Source organism: Dermacentor albipictus, chromosome 10, assembly GCF_038994185.2.
Source record: "Dermacentor albipictus isolate Rhodes 1998 colony chromosome 10, USDA_Dalb.pri_finalv2, whole genome shotgun sequence".
In the NCBI taxonomy this organism is placed as follows: domain Eukaryota; kingdom Metazoa; phylum Arthropoda; class Arachnida; order Ixodida; family Ixodidae; genus Dermacentor; species Dermacentor albipictus.
The window spans coordinates 20,316,693-20,335,768 of NC_091830.1; the positions used below are offsets into that span (position 1 = coordinate 20,316,693).

General features: G+C 47.6%; 2 protein-coding genes across 2 annotated transcripts in view; one reads left to right on the top strand and one right to left on the bottom strand.

Moving 5' to 3' along the window:
• Positions 1 to 19,076, bottom strand: part of LOC135911476 (sperm-specific sodium:proton exchanger-like) — a 44,664-nt gene that overhangs the window by 16,897 nt on the left and 8,691 nt on the right. The window contains exons 4-10 of the mRNA XM_065443781.2: positions 12,222 to 12,416; positions 10,910 to 11,020; positions 7,641 to 7,902; positions 6,453 to 6,596; positions 4,970 to 5,135; positions 2,897 to 2,978; positions 1,063 to 1,352 (exon numbers count right to left, since the gene is read on the bottom strand). Of these exons, the coding sequence (XP_065299853.2) occupies positions 1,063 to 1,352; positions 2,897 to 2,978; positions 4,970 to 5,135; positions 6,453 to 6,596; positions 7,641 to 7,902; positions 10,910 to 11,020; positions 12,222 to 12,416 (1,250 nt within the window). The remainder of the gene's footprint in view (positions 1 to 1,062; positions 1,353 to 2,896; positions 2,979 to 4,969; positions 5,136 to 6,452; positions 6,597 to 7,640; positions 7,903 to 10,909; positions 11,021 to 12,221; positions 12,417 to 19,076) is intronic.
• Positions 7,655 to 19,076, top strand: part of LOC135911477 (gastric triacylglycerol lipase-like) — a 78,260-nt gene continuing 66,838 nt past the window's right edge. Inside the window, exon 1 of the mRNA XM_065443785.2 lies at positions 7,655 to 7,786. The gene's annotated coding sequence lies outside the window, so the exon portion shown is untranslated. The remainder of the gene's footprint in view (positions 7,787 to 19,076) is intronic.

A 19,076-nucleotide genomic window follows, 5' to 3' on the forward strand; every position in this document is an offset into this window, starting at 1 on the left:
AGGGAGATGGGGTGTATTTCGCAATGATTTTCATGCTAGACATAGCAGCTGGAAAACCAAGAGGATCACAATGGGGAAAATTATTGCATTGACAGTCATTTGAAGGTTATCGATTGACGTTCTGAACAACAATGACAGTTTTAAAGTAAATTAATTAGTTAGCTAAATTATTATACTCAGTATTTATTTATTTGTTTCGAAATGCTGCAGGCCAACACTTTTGGCCTTCAGCAATAAATGTATCCGCAATAATTTCCATGCTAGCCAACGAGTTTGCTACAAGAAAACACCAAAGGCAACTGCAGACGTCAAGATGGTTGTGGTCTGCGACTACATTTGGCCGACAGCGCATGCGTCCTTGACCAAGGCCGCCACCACGCGGGAGAGGGCTAACGCATCGAGGCACCTCATCTTATGGCCATATGTACGTAGCGCCTCAACGACAGCATCTCAAGGAACCAATGCGAGAACACTCCCCTTAACTCCGTGCCACGGTGCGGTACCACACGGTACGGCCAGTGTAACACCGCTACAGCTGTGATATTTTTCTACAAATGCGTAAGACTGCAGTATCTTCGGCATCGGCCCACAAAAAAACACTTAGGCACTCCCAAGAAATCACCGGTTAGTTCCCAAAGAAAGCTAAAGTCTGCAGTCACCTCACGTGACTAGAACCACCTTCCTGCTAGTCTCGTTTCCATCACGGATCATGCTTTGTTCACACAATACTTATTTGCATCTTTTCGTTGTAACTAACTTTGCCACATTGCGAGTCATTTTGTTTGTATCATGCTGTTCGTTTTTTGTTTTGTTGATGTTTCTTGTTTTCTGCCTTGATAGTTTTTGTATTACCGTTTTCTTTTGTATAACTTTGTATAACTTACCGTTCGTTTATCACCACTCCCCTCTTCAATGCATCTGCGTTTGAGGGTATTTGGAATAAATAAATAAATAAATAAATAAATAAACGCTTTAGAACGTTGAGGCCTTGCTTAGATATTCTAGCGGAGTGCCAATTATCAAGGGACTCGTGGCTCTGGCGTTGAAAAGTTGGCCACGCACCTTCTGCAGCCGCAGTATGTTGGTGTTGGCGCTGTGCTTGGCCTCGGCCAGCGTGTCCTCCCGCCGCTGCAGGGTGAGGCGGGGACCCAGGGTGCTGCGATCCGAGCCGGCGGCCGCAACCTCGGCGTACGGGTTCTCGATGAACGTGTGCAGCTGCACCCACTTCCAGTCGGCGCCGCTGAAGTTCTTCTCGCGGCGCTGCTTGTTCGTCGACTGCTTGGCAGTGTTGCGCAGCGCCGTCACCACGACGTTCATGTTGGCCTTCTCGGCCTCCGACATCTGCACTAGGCCTAAAGAGCGCGAAACCGGGAGGTGCAGTATACAGCATGAGATTCTTTTTTAGCTCGGAACGAGAGAGAGAATGGGGGGGGGGGGGGCGATGAGTTGGTATGCACTTGTATAGTGAAAACAAAATTTGGAGATGGAACGCAGTGTTGGAATCAAAAGGAGGAGAAGTTCGTTTCTGTTAGCAATGTAGCAGTAACGTAGCGAGTACAACGAGCACGACCTCGTCACTTTTAGCTGTTACCTCTTTGGGTACCGAGGTGGAAGGCGATGTGTGATGTTTATCGAGGAGGTCATGGGTCCATGAGAGATGTATGTGCAGATAAGTACGACACATATCTAAATAGATACTCCTTGTATCCCAGTGGCGTTACAGCAACTGGGGGATAATCCAAGGATGGCCACACAACCATTTGGACATTACCGAGTGGCCCGGGTTGTTTTTTACTGAGTAAGATCGCACCAGCAAAGTGTGGGCTAGAGGTAAAGAAAACCTCGATAGAGAAGATGGAGAGAAAGACAATATGCGAATACCCTATACCTCTCTCTGTATTTAATATATCTTTTCTTTTTTTTCGCGCTGTTTTTTTCTTTTTCAGGATCATTTCGCTTCGCAACTTATCGCCGGCAGACATGCCATCGCTCAAGCCCAAGTTTATATAGTGTCCAGAAACTGCAAAGCTCATGATGAAGCATTGCATCAGCAATGCTTGAGACAATATTTCGACTAGACTCTAAAAACAAGTTTACACCCTTTGGGGTGTACATTTGCTACACAACAATAATCGTCATCTGTCCTGCCCGCATTTCCTTTCTTTAACGCTGCGAGCCCGGTACTTCCCAGTAACGAACGGCACGCGCGCTATCAGCATGACAGAGCATTCTTGACAGGTAAGTATCGAGCCCAGCGTTTTCAAGAAAGGAAACGCAAGCAAGAGAGATGACGATTATTGTTGTGTGGCAGATATACACCCCAAAGGGTGCAACTGGTTTTAGAGTGTAGGGGAATTGTCTTCGTCAAGGTCCCTCATATAAACGTTCGAAACGCTCTTGTTCCACTACTTTTGATCGTCTCAAGTATCCGTCGTGCTGGTAACGCCTGGCTTCACACAAGTTTCTTAGAGAGAGGGACCGTGAGTGACTGAATTGGCTGATGAGTTGCAGAGAAGTTTTTACTACCTGCATTTGTTTAAAGCGCACCGAAAGCCGGGTGTACACGAGCTCCTTATTGTATCACGCCGCAATCGAAGTGCGGTGTCCGCAGCTGGGGATTCGAACCCCCTACCTTCTGCTCGGCCACCACGACCATTGTGTCGCCTAATGCGCTATAGTAATTTCACTGCAGCAAGGCGCAAAGCTCGTGACAATTTTCTTTTCTGAGCAGCACTGTACTGACACATTCAAGCTGTCATCCTTCATCAGCACCGATAAACTGATGAGAAAGCGATGACATCCTCCCGAGGAGAAGAAGAAAACGAAAGAAAGTTCGAGCTCGCTTCAAGGAGACTACCAACTCGGAGGCGAGGCCTCAGAAAGATGGCGCGCTCACCTAACGTCCACATAAGCCAGGGCAGAGTGAGGGTGTTTATGGCTTGCACCAAAAATACCAGACCAAGTCGTATTGCGTCCTCCTGCAAGCGAAAACAAAAATAGCTTTTCCTAGAGGCTCTCACTCTGGACATCACATTAGCAATAACGCGCACAATTTAAGTTCATTATTTCCTGTTAACTCACGTAATTACGACGTCCTCTGCATCGCCCGGTGCCTAGGGTTTTTTAAAAAGCGTTGGCAAAACTTTTGGTTGAGCTCTCTACACAGCTACAAAAGTAAGCACGAAACTTTGAAGTAGTTGTTGGCGGGCCACTTCATAGTTTTAGATCAAACCGATGCGCAGAAAAAGTCTTATACCTAGGTTATGATCACGTAGGTCTAACTATCTGCGGTGTGTTTCAATGAAGAATTTGTGTTGTAAGCAAAGAGAGTACAGCGATCATTAAGAGGCCGATTGTTTCGGCTATACATCACTTGCCCTGGCATGCACATCAGCTTCTGTTTGATAATAGCTAATGCCATGGATGGAACAATTAACTAAGATTGACTAATTGGCTTATCGTGTGCGTTGCCGGGTGGCAAATTTTCACCCGCTGGTAATCCCGAGTGAAACGCCTAGGCAGATAACTATCTCCTCAAAATATGCAGCGAAAGGATCTTGAGATGTTTCGCGGAAAGCCTCTCAAACGCCAGCTGCAAGATAAATGTACTTCGCCATATACTTTGAGTGTGCATTTCCTAAAACCGGTTCAAGGAGCTAGGTTGCTTGCAAATGGGCTTGATTTGCGTACTGCCTTGCTTCCATTCTGCACTTATGGCATAATCTCTAATGCAGTTGATTAATAGGATGCTTATCGAATAATGGTAATTCGGTGCATTATTAATTGTCACATATAGGCCGCCGCCACGAATGCTGTGTTGCTGTAAAAATTGTATTTATGTCTGCTGGGCTGTACTTAAATATGGTGTCTCCCACAAACAACTGTCATGACATTCTACGTAATCATCGGGGCTATTAGATGTGAAAAGGTATCTACGTTTTCATCCCTTTAGTTAACAAATTGATTTATTTCTTAAACAGGATTTTTTTCCGTTTCATCATTGTACCATCCATGACGCACGACGAAGTTGACAGCCTCTTTATCCGCGACAGACACTCAGACATTGCGCCTGTTATCTTCTGTTACAACGACCGAATACAACAAAATTTGATTTTGTCTGAATGGGTTAAAAAGTAGTAGTATATACTATTGAATCGATCCTGGCAAAGCTGCAGTCCTGGTACTAATTATGTTTCTTATTTCTTGTTTCTTATTTCAACCAAGCAGACGATGCAAGCAGACGATGCGTGCAGCTATAATAGTTAGCGAATATGGCATAAATACCACCACGTCACCCACGTAGTTCTTCACCGCGTCGCAGGCATGCCCCGGCGTCGCATAATTTCCAAGTTTACGATGAGGATCCAAGCTGGTTTTCAGCGTTGTCGGTCTTGCGCCACTTCCAGAGAACGGTAACTGCCGTATTTTTGTTCTTTCTTTTTTAATGTTAATATCAACAGCGTTTATTGTTTGCCACAGTTTTGTGACGCATCCACTCACATGCAAAAGTAAAGTCTTGCACGGCGGTTGGTGTGAATGAATACACTATTTGTTAACTTCACACGGTGGCGACTAGCAACAACCGGACTCCTTGGTTCCCATTCTTGAATTTGTGTTTGCGTTTATTCAACCATATGGCAGATACATATAGTACACATAGACATAATTAGGTGTGATGGTTAAAAAAGCTGCATTTCACAGCTTGACTGGCCTCATCACTCGGAAAACAAAATTACAAAATTGCAAAATTCATCTCGTTCTATCTGGAACTGGGCCTTTCACGTGGTCCGGACATTCGGTCGCAGTTGACCTTTTGACGACGCTAAAAGTCCGAATTCGGTTCCAGCTTCAGAAGTGTACTGGACACGCAACATCATTCTCGTATCTAACCAGCGGGGTTGTTATTGCTGGGACCCCGCGCGAAGCAGCCCTATTGAATGCGGCGGAATGGCTTCGTCTAACGGTGTACCCTAAGGGCCACGCTGACGTTGATGTTTGAGATCCACGACGAGAGCGAGAAGCCCATGATGACGGCGCTCTTGAAGTTGATCCAGACCAGAGCCACGCACTGGCGCCAATTGAGGTCGTAGCCCGTCGAGCAGAGGACCGGGTACAAGACGAGCACCATCAGACCCCTGGAAGTGCCGCGCGTTGTGGAGGATTGAACAATCGCCGTATCCTGCTTCTAGTGAGTGTAGCGAAGAATAGGAGCGCCAGGTATGCATGCCTCTTCATCCACAATCGCTCACTCCCGCTCATATCTTCCACAGATGCACAGTAAAATTTCGCCGTGAGTTATAAGCTTAACGCCACGTGTGCTCCTTATGTTCTGAAAGCATATTTAGCGCCAGCAAACAAGGACGGAAGGGAGACGACACTACAATGCGTCTCCCTTCCGTCCTTGTTTGCTGGCGCTAAATATGCTTTCAGTTTACCAACACACCCAACAAATGGCAATGCTTATGTTCTGGTTGCGCTCTGGCTGTGTTCCGGTTGGGGGCTCTGGTTGAACTCAGCGTCACCAGATTGCTCTAGAACGCGGCCGATCACGTTGTTTGTGTGTTTTTTTTATTTTGGCGTAGGGGAGAAAAAAGCTCGTCATTTAAGCACAAAGATAGGCAACCCGCTTATTTGGGATGTGTGTAGCGATATATTTGCCCCTGTAACACAAAAAGTGCAAAATGCCTAAATGTAGCAAGATATGCATGGTACTTTGCTATACGTGCAACTGTCACCGCTATTTTTCCCTCTACAAGCATTATGCACTGCATTCGTTCTGGTTACATCAGTGCGTTTAGACGCGGCTGGCGCTTTATGTGCGACAAATTTGGTTTTTTATTATGGAATAACTTGTGAGCGGTCGAATGCATAAACATGCAGTTTCTACGAGATTAAAGTTGGAACATTCGTCGTGGACAAACATGAACATATTGCATGAAATTATTCGTTGCATATAGGATATGAAAGTAAAAAATGGTGTACTGCGTGGTCGTTAGTTTAACATTTAAATAAACGCTTTGCTAAAACTTTGCTCCACTTAGGTTCCAAGGTGTACGTTGAGTCAGTATATTCTATTCATGTATAGGGTGCCCCAGCTAACTTTAGTCAAGCTGGTAAAAAAAAGTTGAAAGAAAAAACACGACGCCGGACGTGCTTTTAAAACCTATGGTCATCGATCGTCAAAGAGTTGATGACCAAACACGGTATGTCTTTTAATTATATCATGCACCACGTTTTTTATTTTTATTTTCGTCGAACGGCTGGTCTAAAGTTAGCTGGGACATGCTCTCTATAGTAACGGTGTTCGAACGTCTAAAACGTTTAACGAGAACAGTTGCTATTTTGTTCAACATTGTTTTCGCTGAAGCAGAATTAATGACCCAGCACAGCGGGTTATTGCACTAGGTGCCCGCAGATACGGACATCTACTAAGCCCTATCTCTATAACTCACCTGACGATTATCTTGGCGGCGTACGTGTGACCCAGCAGGATAATGTCCTCCGCGCCCAGGTATTCGACAGCGTCGCGGCCTACTTTGAAGGCGGCCAGGAACACGATAACCGTATTGTACGTGTATCGAAACAGCATCCAGAACCTGCCCCAGGGAGACAAAAAGTGAGAGAGCACAGAGTCTAAACCGGATTTTGCGAAATTCTTGATTATACGAGCAAATTCTCGTTCTCGTGAAATATCGCAATTAGCGTTTCATTTCATACGCAATCCTGCTCTGAAAGGTGTGCCATTTTTGTTTTATTAAGATCAGAAAAACTGAGCCTGAAGATACGAGCGAAGGGTGAGGTGTTCCCACAAAACCATGCTGCGTCCGCTCCCCATCCTTTCGCTTTCCTCGGCGGCTCGTCGACGCCCGAAGGAAAGGCGCCATCATTTCTCAATAACCAGGAAGGGGCTTATGTCACGAGCTGCATGCATTCAAAGAGAGGAAGCTCACAGCCTTGCGGACATGCAGAAATCAAGCGCAAGGCCGTTGCGGCAGGGTGCAAAACCCGACGAACCTGCAGTCAGAGGCAAACGGTTGCACGCCGTGCTCACAGAGAGTACGCTGCATCCCGCCACGAAACGCGCATGCAACTCCTAACAAAGAAGGGTCCATTATGTTTCCTCGCTCGAGGATGCTACTGCGTCTCTCAGTCACGGTTGTACACGCCGAATTCGACTAACCCCAACGTTTTCACCGTGCGCGCTGTTCACGAACTTTCGTCCCCGACTACGCACGCAGACAAAAGACAGCATGGAAACAGCACCAGCTGTATGAGCGAAACACAGATCTGAACACTTTGAACCCGTGCGCTACACACACTCGCAAGTGACGTTCACAATGAGCAGGCTGGCGCTGTGTATCGTAGAAACATCGTGGGTACAGCGCGAAGTAGACAGGATGGGAAGAAGTATAGACACACACCCACCAGCCGAGTAACGAAGTGAAATGTTAGACGCGCAAATGCAAATGCAATCCGGAACGCATCCCACTTTTCCTTCAGTGGCGGCTGTGGCTGTTGTCTGCAGTTCTGATAATCTCTGCAATCGCCAGCATCAGGCTTCATGCTTATACGTCACTCAAGAGCGGTATCCTTGCTTGCTCCAACGTAACAGCACGCGCAGCATCGGAATCGAGCCTTACTTCCGCAGCACTATCGGGTCCATGATGGTCGAGGCGCTGTGCGCGCTGGCGGTGAGTGCGAGCGCGATGATTGACGTGACGCCGCTGCCCTGGAACGCGTGCTCGCTCAGCAGGAAGGTCAAGTAGACGGCGCACAGCGAGACCAGGTAAGTGATGGACACGTCCTGCGACAGCGCGATGAGCAGGTAGGCCAGCAGGTGGCCCACCAGCTTTCCGAACAGCGGGCCCAGCACCACCGTGGTCAGCACGGACAGGCCAAAGTCTGTGAGCGAAAAGAAGTCCGCGGGTTTAAACACGCGGTTTCCAGTTGAGCCTTTCGGAGTGACTCAGGATGGAATAGGCTATAAACGTTTACTTCGAAACCGTGACAGAACTTAAATGATTGCTGGTTTCGATCAAGCTGCTGTGACAAGGGCTGGTGTAGGAGAGAGAAACGGGCTTTATTGTAAAGACGGCTGTTTACCCGAGCCGATGTCGCCAGTAGGGCATCAGTTATTGCTTTTAGGCGGGGAATTTCCCTTGAATGTGCTTGATCTACTGCACGAGGATTCGGCGGCGCATGTGGAGAGGGGGTTGTGAGGCGGTATTGTGGAGCGATCACTATCAGGGATACGATCACCTTTGCGAAATTTCACATGACTTGGCACCGGACGTGACGAAGTATTTGCTCCGCTGCGTTGCTCACATGGTGCGAAAGTATTGGGGACGAGCTCCACCACTGGAAAAGCTGGCGCCACCATCGGCGTGACGTGGCATGAGGGATCACGTGGACAAAGGTGCCGCGTTGGCTGCTTCCGAAGCACCGAAGCGAACTGAAAACGAAAGTCCCACCTACGCTGCAGTTCTGATTAAGTGGCGAAGTTTTCCCCCCTTGGGGGGATCTGCTTGACAGCATTTAAAAGCACTATAATAGGTAGTGGCTGCTTTTGGAGGCGTGCTGCATAGCAGGCTACTGCTCGGTGCCGCAGTGCCGGACGTGGGCGACGGAGCCTGGTGTCAGCCTTATTCACACGTAGCCGCAGGACAAGAAGCTGCTTGAAGCTTGGCTCACGAAACTTAGAACCGGTAAACAGCCATCGGCTACAACTCGGGTAAGCAGCAAGAACAGAGGCGAGGAATAGTTCTGCTACGGCGTCGGGACTGCGACGTTCGGTGAATAGCAGAAAACGCGCACTGAGATGCTCGCCCGCGCTCAGCTGCCCGGCAAGTGTCATGACGTGTTATTTGGTCTATGAACTTGTTGATGCTAGACAATGGCAAGTTCACTTGAATAGAAAGGGAACGGTAAAATGGACATCAAATAAAGGCATGGTACATGGTCACGTTCGTGTTATGAATTAATGTATTGGATTACGAAAAAGAAGCAGCGGAAAATCCCACGCTGAGGAAACGGATAAACATGTGCGGCGCAGCATGAGAGATAATGATATTGAAACATTTAAGAATTTAGAAGAAGAAAAAAACGGATTTATTCGTCCCGACGGCACGATATTATTTTTGAACAGCTCTGATAGCGTCCACGATACAATGGCTGTTTGTGTACTGTCAAACGCTCATATTATGCGCTCCAGAACTCACGGCACGGGGCGAAAACGCGCTCGCAGCGAAAGCAAAACATTGTGCGCTGATATGCATGCAGACGCGCAGTTGGTCGCTGCGAGCCCGTGCGATCGCTGCATTGAGGCTTCATTCTGTTATGTTCCATTCGGCTATACAGACGGCCCACTAGAAGAACATATATCACATATTTTTCTCTCAACGTTTGCCCACCTTTCACGCAAGAAGCCGGTTCGGGCGACGCCATAGAGGCGACCGCGCGCAGTGGCGCTCACTGTAGATATTCGGTAAAGCGACATAGCGTCTGTAAACGATTCTGCGCTTTCAATTTCCCAAGATTATTATTTTGATAATAGAAACTCCGCTCGTTTTGAGAGTGCTTAAATAAATTTCCAGGAGGGCCACTGCCTGGTGTTTTTATTGGGCGCCGTAAGCCAAACCTATGAGAAGCGTGCCGCGTTATCCCTCATACTACGCAAGGGAGGCGCTTCCGACAGATGGCGACTCCGTAAGTCCTCGCCCCCAATAGCACAGTGGCATAGTGTCAGGAATGCCGTCGGAACGTCCGGTGCTGTGTCACCCGAAATCTCGTAAAAGTGATGGTAACCCTGAAAGCGGTCGCTCGAGAACACCACCTCTAGTGGAGCGGGCCAGCTCACCCATGAGCGAAGAAGTGATAGGGGCAGAGGAAAACGTTGGAGGAAGTAAAAAGGATATTTAGCGTGAGGCCATTTACAGTTGGTGAAAAGGACATAAGGGCACATCGCCGCATGCCAGACCGGAGATATGACCTTGGCAGCGATCTACGATATTCTAATTGACATTAAGAGAGAAAAGTGGCGCTGGGCAGGTCGTGTAATGAGCAGATTAGATAACCGTTGGATCAATAGGGTGACAGAATGGGTACCAAGAGGTACCAAGAGAAGGAAAGCGCAGCAGATGACGGAAGAAGACTAGGAGGTGCGAAGAAATGAGGAAATTTGCGGGTGCTAGTTGGAATCGGTTGGCACAAGACAGGAGCAATTGGAGGTCGCAGGGAGAGGCCTTCGTCCTGCAGTGGACATAAGATATGATGATGATGGTGGTGGTGGTGATGATGATACTATGTACTATGTGTGATGGCACGTAGGGCGTTGCTAGCGTTTTGGGCATTGCAGATAAGGGAAGCGTCATGGCGCCGGAATGCATGAGGATGATCGGGTACTGAGTGCGTCGGGCATACAACGGGCCACACAGTTCGGGAGCTCGGCGTTTGTCTCTCACGAGCGATGAAGTGAGCGAATTCTTCCACCTGCCTCACCTGGTGTCCGGCAGCCACTCTAGAATGGCGTGTAGCGCGTGCATAGTTGCATGTATCATGAACGTGTACGTTGCTTGGATGCGGGGAAGTAAGGAGCTGTGACGGAATAAGGACACGTGCGGTATCGTCTTACTCGCCGCGTGCCACATCTTGAGTAAATGAAGGAAACGTGCTTCATGCAATATACTTTTTTGAGACATGCACTACGTGTTCTTTTTGGATTTCCAGTTGCGTACATCTCTGCCTGCTGTCGAACGTACCCTGTGAGAGGATTTTGCAGCGTTTTTTTTCGACAACAAGTCCAACACTGCTATTGGCTTATGTCTGTTCATACAATGAGTTCTGCCGTAAGACCTCTCTTTTTGTCAACACGGTCACTTTGTGAACATGTTATGCGCTGTGCGCTGCTTACTGGAGAAGGTGAACCCCTTGACAACTGCGACGCTGTTGTAGATGAACCAGAAGAATGACAAGCCCACCAGTGCTTCGCCCATGACCAGAGTCTCGAGAATGTGAGACTTGGCTGCATGAAAAAATTAATGTGAGGCATTTGACGCATACGCTGTGGCTACGGAAAGTTCTTAATGTAGTAAAATCTGGTGTTATCGCAAGAATGTTTACTGCATGAAGCATACGTAACTTGAAACGAAATAACCATGCGGAACCGGATGGAGAATCAGTCGTCATTCAGGATAGCAACTCGAGCACTATGGTTGTCTTTCCTTAATGCACTACAATATTATAACCTTAAAATTCTTGCTATTATCTGTGTGCCGTTATACTTGCTGTCATACCTCCGCTAGGACCGGTAGACTATTCTTTATATTTCGACCACAATTTTAATTATTCATTCTCGTAATAAATCAACAATCTGATGGAAAAATTTGACTCTCCTAAGACAATGAAACACATAAATACATTTCGACAACAAAATATAAGGGTCATCAGTGTTTTTCGCGCACGTCTCTTTGCCGTGTAGCTTACGACTTGAATAAGGAGAACACAGTCTCGCAACGTAATACTGCATCGCGAATCTTACATGCCTGCGGCAACCTGATTGGCTGACCATGCTCCTAATATGACGCCATTGCCGTTGGTCAAGTTGCCATAACAGTTTATGAAGACATCTTGGGTACTTAGAAGCATCACCATTAAATTGTTTGGTTCAGGCGTCATTTGTGCATTTGTGTGTAGAACACCCCTGAAGTTGCAAGATAAACAGGTCTGGTGCCTAAACCATCGGCAGGTAGTTAAGGAATTGCCGGTCCTGAAATTTCTCTGTACATTATTTCGTTGCTTGAAAATGTTCGCATGGCATGAAGCTGCCCGCCGTGAACACGGTACCCGTGAATTATCAGCAATTGCTGGGCTTGCAAACTGATGGTGTTACATGTCCCAGCGGGCTTATTGGAAATGCCGCAGTGGAAGATTCCTTTTTAATTTTTACTATGTTGGGTTGTTTCGTTTTCTTCCAAAGCACTGCAACCGAAAGTTCTTGCATCTCGCCCAAACAGGACTGCGACTGCTACCATAGCCTTGAATTGTACTAAGGACCTTGTGCATAGTAGTATAAAGTCCCAGTTACAAAAGAACGGCGGCGGGTAAAACAGCCTACTACAGATTGTCCGTGGACAAAAAGACTAACCTTGACGCGCTTTAACTTGACTTTACATTTGGCTTTAGCGCGGCGCGGCCACAGGAAATATTGAGGGGTCATTGCTTGCCTGTGGTTAGAAATGCAATCTCGGTGTAGAACATGGGTTCCGGGCAGCAGACCAGGAAGCCCATGAGAGCTGATGTGGCAGAGTTGTCCCCTAGGCCGTCCCGACCCGGGCCCATGGTGTCGTGTCCATGGCCGTTTTCCTTGCTTGAGGGCACCATGAACATCATGTACAGCACGAACATGCAGCAGCAGAGCACTGAGAAACGCAGCGGGAAGATTCCGTTGTTCGGTAATGTCTGAAGGTGTGCGAGATAGTCCGAAATTATTGCACCAGGGTGGCCAACCGCTTCTCTGGCGAGGGAGTGTCGCTGCGTCATTCTGTCGACCTTGCAAGCAACTTGGGTCATACTAATTTAGGTTCAACAAGTACAGAACTGTAGGACATGTATATCGTGCTTCTGTGGTTGTACCTAGTCCGGTCTTTCGAGCCAACGCTCCGAACTTCACCCTGGGGCGTCACTCGGAAAGGAGGGGTCACAGCTGGCAGGCGCTACCCCCTCTCACTGAAATTGTGTACCAGGCAGCCGCCGGCACAGCCTGCCTATCGACACCCCTCATTCAGTCCTAGATTAAGTGTGGACTCTGGAATTGTGTACCAGGCAGCCGCCGGCACAGCCTTGCCTATCGACACCCCTCCGTCAGTCCTCCATTAAGTGCGGACTCGCACCACCTCACCCCCTCCCCCGCCCCCCGCGCTCCGATCGAAAAAAATATATATTCCTAGCTATGCCACTGACCTCAATCAAAGGAGGCACGGGGAAGGCGAGAGATGGAAATTCAAGATGATGAGCGCAACTAGAACAAGGTAAAAGCGGGAGCCAATGTTTCCACAAGTGTACTTACCTTTTTGGCACAGTATACAGCGTGTCCCACGTTACCAGACGGAACGGCGGAAAGAGTGGATACTCGTGGTCTATAGACAACAGTACGTACATTGCTCAGCAATTGAGTGCGACACCCGAAGCACATGGTCACCGGCACTTTTTGCACCAGCTATATGCGACCACCAGCTATTGCACCAGCTTCATTTGCAATAAATATCGAATCACCTGAACGTAACCGTCAAGGTGTGAGGTTGTGATACTTGCAGCGGCCCAAAATGAAGTAAAAAAAAGATTCGTTGAAGAGCGACAGATGCCCGTTGGCTCCTGGGGAGCATACCCAGTGGCACACACCCAGCAGCCTCATGATACATACCCAATGGTATGTACTTTATACATTCTATTTGATGCATTTTTGTCCTCTTCCCCTATTTACATTATTAATTACGCGATAATGTCAGCGTGTACGGCAAAATAACATCTGGAATATAAATGGCAGAGCTCGACGTCATAGCTTACCGCGATGGGCTTTGTTCGTGGGGTGCATTTGCATAGAAATTTGTGCTGATTTTCTACTTTATATATTACCAGGTGCCGTGAATTTGTGGCCTGCCTTGTACAAGTGGCAACTTTTCTCAAAAGCAGACGCACGAAAAGGCGTTTTCCGCTACGTCTTGCCTTAAATCCTGCAGTGCGAAATCACTGGCAGCACCATGAACGCTTTCAACCCGTCGTCTGCTTCACATGCCAGTGCTTTGTCTTCTGCCGTTCGCGGCGCTGTTGAAGTAACAGCACGTCTGAGTGCGGCGGTGATGTTTGTGGCGGACGGACGTGTTTTTCCAGGGCTCCGCGGCGGGGACGAAAGCATGTTTTTCGTGCATGCTTTCACCTTGCTTCTGTTCTTGACTTTCAATCTTTAACCTTGAAATAGTAATTGGGAAGTCTTCTTTTCTTTGTTTCGTGCTTTATTGTGTGTGCAGATATGTTTTGTGTATATTTGGCTGGGTCGTGTCATGCCACGTGTTTCAACACGTGCAACCATGTGAGACGTTAAGTATTTATAGCCTTTAAATAGTTGCACGGAACCAAGGTAATGTTTGCCGTCGCTTGGAGATACTCAGATTATTATATTTTTTTCATTCCGCCTAATTAATAAATGATCAAGTTGTCAAATATTATAGTGACGTTAAATGTGTCATGGGAAAATTCTACAGCATATAGCCGATACAGCTTTCTTTTTCTCAATAGTGCTACACAAAAGTGTTTTTCCGAGCCTGAAAGAAGCCCGCAAGTACACGAAAAATTGACGTGTGAGTGGCCGCTCGAGGCACCTTGCGTTTTTTCGCGGGCTTCTTTCATGCTCAGAAAAAACGCTTTTGTGTAGTGCATATCGTGCAACAGAAAGCTGTGTCGGCAGCTTTTTATGATGCTGTACAATTTTCTCAATTGAGGCGCAGTGAAAAATGGCTGTGGTTTAGGTAAGGTTAAGCCCAGGATGCGAAGCATACTAGCCTTTATTTTAGTTGTTGAACCACTGTTTAGCCTGGTGAACTGCTGTTGCTTGGCTATATTTGGTTCGGCTAGACGAAGAAACAACTCATGCGTTACTCTGCTTCGCCTTGGACGCCCCGCATTGGACGCGGTGAGCGTCGAGCAACGCAGCGTTCGGCGCGGCAACGAAATGTGCGCCTGAGCAAGCGACGCACGCCTGAGCCTTAGAAACAGCTCGTTTCTAAGGCAACACCGCATTCACTAGAGGCGCTTTTGTACCGCTTTGAAGTATCGTACTCGTGGCTCAGTGGTAGCGTCTCCCTCTCACACTCCGGAGACCCTGGTTCGATTCCCACCCAGCCCATCTTGCAAGAGTTGAGCCAAATCCACTTCTCCTCTGTCGTGACGTCACGGTGTCACGTGGTATTCAAGGCGACACCGCCGCGCCTGAGGAGCTGGGTTGAGCTCTCGTAATATGCTTCGCATAAAAAATTAGCTGAGTATCTCCAAGCGACGGCAAACATTACTTTAGTTCTGTCCAGCTACGTGGCATTTGCATATGTTTAATGTTCGGCTCAAAAATGTGAGGCACCCTGTTTAGGGTGCCTCACACTAATTAATAGTCACTAATAACTAATAAGTCACTAAATAATAGCCAATTAATAGTCAATTAATAGTCATTAATAGTCACTGGAGGTCCGGCACTGTCCCACCGAAATGGAGGGAGGCCAAGGTGACGGTTATACCGAAACCCGGCAAACCACTAACAAAGGAGAACCTCAGGCCCATATCACTTACATCCTGTATTGGCAAAGTAGCTGAACGTGCTATTCATAACAGGATAATAGAACACATAGAAAACCAGGAGCTTTTCAGGCACAATCTCATAGGCTTTCGGAAGGCATTTTCCACACAGGACGCCATGCTCATGATCAAACGGGCTATTATTGACGACCCTAGCCGGGACGTAAAGGGCCTCCTGGGTCTGGATCTTAACAAAGCATTTGATACGGTTGCACATAAACATATCCTACATGAAATCTCAACCTTGAACCTGGGAAGCAATTTTTACAATTATGTGAGGTCCTTTCTAGCTAATCGGACAGCTCGGGACAAACTCGGTATAGTCACAGGCGGTCCATACAATTTAGGCAACAACGGCACACCACAAGGTTCAGTATTGTCCCCACTCCTCTTTAACATTGCCATGCACAGGCTGTCGGAGGAATTGTCCAAAATCCCGAGCTTGGGGCACGTCATATACGCTGACGATACTTCAGTGTGGGTCCCAAGGGGGTCACTCGCAGCACTAGAGCAGACACAACAGGCAGCGGTAGACACCACAGAATCCTTCCTTAAGGGCACCGGACTCAGGCTATCACCTAGTAAATCTGAGCTGCTGCTTTTTAGACAGGGGAGACAAGGTGTTAGAAACCTCGTGCCTTTAGAAACTCTGCCAATAAAAATCACAGGCAACACAGGACGGGTCATACCCAGAGTAGAGCAAATAAAAATTCTGGGTCTTCTCATTGACGCAAGGAGCCGTAACGCTACAGCCCTGAACCATATCACAGGTCAGGCCAACAGTACTTTAAAGCTCCTGGGCAGGGTTTCAAACCGAAATGCAGGCCTCAAGGAGGACAATCTCATCAGAGCATATCATGCATTTTTCATCAGTCATGTGGCGTACATTGCATCATACCTGAACTGGGGGAAAGGAGAGAAGGCTAAGCTAAACGCACTTATACGCTCCGGACTCAAAAGGGCTCTGGGACTCCCGCATGGAACGAGTACCGAACTCCTCAACAAGTTAGGACTACATAACACTATATATGAGCTCATTGAGGCACATTCGATGTCACAAATTGCAAGACTCCCCAACACTAAGTCAGGGTGTAAAATTCTAGATGAAGTCAGAATACTGCCTCGAGGAGGAGACGTTTCTAAGCTCAAAATACCCAAGGAGGTGGAGACACAATTAGTTGTGGACCCCATACCTAGAAATATTCATCCTGTGTACAACAAAGGCAGAAGGGACGCCAGGGCCAAATGCATTCTGGGTAAACTGCACCAACAACACAGCTCAGCTCTTTTTGTCGATGCAACTAGTTATGGATCGGGCAACCGCTACGCTATGGCCGTGGTCGATGAGAGCGGTAAATTAATAAGTGCGGCGTCACTAAGAACGAGCTCCATTCATGCCGCCGAAGAAGCAAGCATAGCACTTGCAATTACAATGAGGAGAGGCTCCACGATTTTCTCCGATTCCCGTACAGCTATTAGGAATTACTCAGCCGGCTTCGTCTCAGTGGAAGCACACAAGTTACTTAAACACAGTATTAATACTCATAATTACGACCAACTGGATAGCTCACACCTAGTCTGGTTTCCGGCTCATCAGGGCCACTCGGTCAGCCCCAGTGGCTGCAATCCTAACGAGCAAGCTCACTCTGCGGTGCGAGATCTCACATGCCGCGCATCAGATCAGGAACTGCTCCAGGATGACTGCGGCTCCTACAAAGACCCACTTACTACTTTTCACGAGATCACCTCACACTATAGGGACGGCAGGAGGTTTTTTCCTCCCCCCCCCCATCAGAAGCTCAACCGAGCTCCGGGAGTCACATTAAAAATGATTCAAACTAAATCTTATTTCACACCTTTTGTGCTTAACAAAATTGACCGGGACTTTCCCGCGGAATGTAAAAGTTGTGGACACACCCCATGTCTATTTGATCTTATGTTCTGGCTGTGCCCCAACCAAAGGGCTTCAGATCTCAACAGTGAGGAGGACTGGAGTCGGCGCATATCCAGCGAAGTCCTCCAAGATCAACTCCTGGCCGTCCGGAGAGCTCACGACATCGGGAAAGCCTTTGGCCTACCGGCGCCTACGTGGGCGGAGCCACCGACATAGCCCAGGGGCTTGTGCCCTCGGACCCTAGTTTCTCTGGACTAAAATAAAGTTCTTGCCATGCCATGCCATGCCATGCCCTGTTTAGGGGCACCGGTCAGTCGTCGTAAGGCGCGAGCGGCGCTAAATCGATGGATGGATGGATAGATGCTGGATTGATGTTATGAGCGTCCTCTTTATAGGCAGAGCGGGGGTTTAATTGCGCCACCAAGCTCTTGTTATTATATTGCCCAATGTCTTACCAATGTTGAAAAAAAGCAAAAAGAACCCGCGATGAATCCTTATAACCGAACTTTCTGAAACCCTAATGTGAACTTTTTGTACGTCTCCGTGTTTTGTCGTTTCCCTACTTTTCTCCCACCAAACTTCCAATCGCCTCTTACGAAGATATAGTGCGGACATGTTTAGTTGCTCTCACTCTCGCTGAACCCAAGGACTTCAAGGAGGCCAGGGGTGCTTAAATCGATTACTGGTCAGATATTTTCACATTCTAATAAAACGTGCTCCATCGTTTCCCTAGCTTTATAGCAGCAAGTACATGCTGCTTCTTCCATCTTCTATCTCGCCCTATAGGTGCGTGTTTAAGGCATGTTGCACGTTCACGAAGCAAACATGCAATAGCTTGCGTGAAGACACATTTCCCTTTCGTGTTTTACCGATTCCTCTGAAACACGGATCAGCCATAATTTTCTCAACCACCTTTTCTTTCCGATTTAGTTATGTTCCACTCTTCCCAAACATAATTCTTAACACTAATTCCGCCTTCCGTGCATCACGCTCCATATTTAGCTCATTTTTGAGCTCTTCGCCGTGTTTGACAAATTCATCCTGGAAGTCCTCCATTTTCTTTAGCCTAGCATCGACATCACAGTGTCTACCCATTGTCTCTATTTCCTCTCTACTCTCGTCCTTCCCTTCGTCTACCTCGAATCTCTTTTTCTAATCATTTATCTTTTTCTAATGCAAACACCGAAGCTTTCAGAGCACGTGCTTTCTAGCACAGGCCTATGCGTACAGAATGTGAATTCCTAAAATGCCGCAAAGTAATTATGCACTAATGTTTTAGAAGCAATAAATGCCTCACAGACTTAAGGCATGACACGCCTTCACACGTGTTCACAAACGCGCGCAGCCACGCTCTCACTGTACTACCTAGAAATAATATTCCCGACACCAATGCACACACCCTAAGACCACTAATAGCTAATAACCTTGCCACCTCCAAACTTCTACCCGCCGGGGTTGCTCAGCGGCTGCGGTGTTGGGCTGCCGAACACGAGGTCGCGGGATCGAATCCCGGCCACGGCGGCCATATTTCGATGGGGGCGAAATGCGAAAACACTCGTTTACCTATATTCAGGTGCACGGTAAAGAACCCCAGGTGGTCGGAATTTCCGGTGTCCTCAACTGCGACGTGCCTCATAATCAGAAAGTGGTTTTGGCACGTAAAACCCCATAATTTCAATTTTTTCCAAAGTGCTATTTAAAGGTTATGAAGACTTGACGTCTCACACGGTTGCACGTGTTGAAACGCGTGGCGCGGAAGGACCCTCTGATGGTCCAGCCAAACCAAATATACACAAAACACACCCGGGCACAAACAAAAAAGGCATAAAAGCAAAAAGAAATGACA